The sequence below is a fragment of the Berghia stephanieae genome, chromosome 5 (genome assembly GCF_034508935.2).
Source record: "Berghia stephanieae isolate SIO BIC M18660-M18661 chromosome 5, UCSD_Bste_1.3, whole genome shotgun sequence".
In the NCBI taxonomy this organism is placed as follows: domain Eukaryota; kingdom Metazoa; phylum Mollusca; class Gastropoda; order Nudibranchia; family Aeolidiidae; genus Berghia; species Berghia stephanieae.
In genome coordinates, this window is record NC_088364.1 from 80721040 (window position 1) to 80723842 (window position 2803).

The 2803-nt window shown below is 39.9% G+C and overlaps 1 protein-coding gene across 1 annotated transcript; it reads right to left on the reverse strand.

Annotated features, from left to right (window-relative positions):
• Nucleotides 1–409: 409 nt before the first annotated feature.
• Nucleotides 410–1945, reverse strand: LOC144974026 (MFS-type transporter SLC18B1-like). The gene has a single exon (XM_078916916.1). The coding sequence runs from the start codon at nucleotides 1943–1945 to the stop codon at nucleotides 410–412; it is 1536 nt and encodes a 511-aa protein (XP_078773042.1).
• Nucleotides 1946–2803: the final 858 nt, after the last annotated feature.

Below are 2803 nucleotides of genomic sequence, written 5' to 3' on the forward strand. Positions count from 1 at the left end.
AAATCAAATTGAGCTTTATATAGCGAAATATCCACTAAATGTGCTCAAAGCGCTTTACAAGGGGTCCCTGGCCAACAGCAACATTTAACATGTAGGACGGGACATGCCGCCTGTTAGGCGATATTACAATTGTTCGGACTAAGACAACGCTGTTAACGGCCAGGTACTCATTTTACACCTGAGTACGGTGAGAGAATGTGAGTAAAGAGCCTTTTCCAAGGACTCAATTATGCGCCGAGCGCGAGGCTCGAACCCAGGACCTTCCGATCCGAAAGCGAATGTCATACCACAAGACCACATAGCCTATAAAAACGAATTTAACAGCTCCGGAAAAGAACAAAAAAACACCAAACACGGGACGTATCGGGCTCAAAACCCGTCTTCAACCAATAAATAGGTTATTTCGTATCTAGTTTTTTTTAGTAATTTCAGCTCCAAATTTTCTAGACACGAATATAACCAGACACACGCCCGAGACGGCAACGTTCAACGTTCCCATAACGGTGTATCCAAAGGAGAATCCTTGATGTTGGATTAGAGCTGACCCGACCAGAGGTCCTACAACAGACCCCAAGTAATACGTAGAGTTAGTGACACCAGACATGGTCGCGTACGTCTCTGTATCGTCATCCCAACCGCACTCGAAAGCTCCTAAAAGACAACACTTGAACGCTGGAATATTAGCCATCGCAAAACCGGCTCCGAGGAGAATTAAACCCGGGACCAAAATCCAGCTTGTCAGGTACAGAAAGGGAAATATCATTCCTGGGCCAACCAGGTATAATCCGAAACCAGTGAGAAATTGTCCTAATATCATTAAACACCAGTGATTTCCTTTGGTGTCGGTTAGATAACCAGTTATCGGACACGCTACAGCAAAAAAGCATGGGATTAATGTAAAAAATAAACCAATCATGCCTTTAGAAAGGCGTAAAGGAGCCATGTGATTGGCTAATGTTGATTCTATGAAAGCCACAGCGCACGATACGGTGAAGCTACACATAATGGATACGATGAATAATCCATTATACAGAAGCGATTGTTTCGAAGTTTTCGACTTTTCAGCCTTGCTTGCAATATTGGGTACTACTTTATATAAAATAATCGCATTCAGAAGAATGGTGGCTCCACTGGAATAAAAAGGAAAACCATATCCTGCAAGATCGTATAGAAATCCTCCGATTCCGGGTCCGAGCATTATTCCAACTTCACTTGCACCTTGTAGAATAGACGTTACGATTGCGACATGGTCGGGAAATTCATTGGACGAAACCGTGTAAAGAGCATTGATATAAGCAGAAAACCCGATCCCTTCAACCATACGACACAACAAGCTAGTGACAATAAAAGGTGTGCCTGGTGGGGATTTGTCCAAAATTCCGTACAGACAATTACAGACGCCTCCAACAGCCAGGCCGGATATGATCAGAAATTTGAGTCCGACTCTCGTCATGAAGAAACCGAACATTAGTGACGTAATGAACATAACAGCTGGGAAGATACTGAAGGTCATGCCTATTAAAAGAAAAGACATCCCTTTTGCCTGGGCCATTTCTGGAAAAAATGGAGCCAGCAGGGACGTAGAAAGTCCGGACATAAAGTGGGAAAAGGTGCAACAGAGTAAAAGATATTTCTTTTCGCGACTAAGCTCACCAAATTTGAACCCCCTTCCCTTTGAGGGTTTTCCATCGTCAAGATGAGATTTTTCAATGTCAGAATCATTTTTTGGGTTAAACACATTATTTCCGGGCATGTTATTATCTATAGTGATGGCACTCCTATTGTCTTTAGTGATGTCTTCACCTTTTTCAGACCGCCTTTCGACGATTTCAACAGAATCATTGGCGAGATATTTCTGTATCCCACCGTTGTCTTGGTCATCGTTTGCTCTTCTGACGCCAACAAGACAAGACGTTTCACTCGGATTAGAAATTGTTTGTGGCATGTTTGGTTTTCTTCTAGTACTAACTGACAACAGAACAGATATTTCAATTTTTTTAAAAGAATAAAGAGCAAGGATGGCAAACGGTGTCTTTCGTACTGCAGTCTATAGTTTATTTTGGAAGAAAATGAATAAAATTGCTTTAAATAGAAAAAAGCAAAAACTTGGAACTTTTCTGTTCAAAAACAATTTTTCAGCTAACAACAAAATACTGTATTTCTTGTTTGTCCATAATTATTAATCTCTTTTCTTCACTTTTTCCCAAACACACACTAATGATTCATTACTCGTCTTGTTTAGTTTGTGTTTATTTCGTTTATTTGTTTTAATCTGTTAAGTTTTATTTGTTTTTGTTTTTGTTAAGCACATCTGATCTGTTATTCTAGAAAGATGTGGTAACAAGACTTAAAGATCTTTAAAATGAAAAGCACACAACCACAACACCATTACAGAGAATGACCTCTACTGTCAGATCCCGTCAGAATGACCACAAATCAACTTATTTGAAACGGATGTGTGGATACATTTCATTGAATTAAATATGCGTATAGATAGTTCGAGCTTGTCTAAGAAGCTCACAACAGTGCCATCCGGAAGCGGACCAACACACAAAACTATGTATAACCGTGAACGTTTATAGTCTGGTTTATACAGTTTAGTGAGATTTACTTATAAACGCGGATGGCAAAAAACGATAACAAAGCCCCGAGTGACGTCAACTTCATTCTATTTATACGAGAAATGCCACTCGTTACACGACGTAATACAATGTAAATCAACACGCCAATGGGTTTTCTTTGTTCCATTTTGTTTTTCATGACAATCGTACCAAAAACTGAAAGTCATCAAAGCATAACACAT

Coding starts and splice junctions, on each gene's coding strand:
- LOC144974026 (XM_078916916.1), bottom strand. CDS start 1,945: ATGCCACAAACAATTTCTAATCCGAGTGAAACGTCTTGTCTTGTTGGC.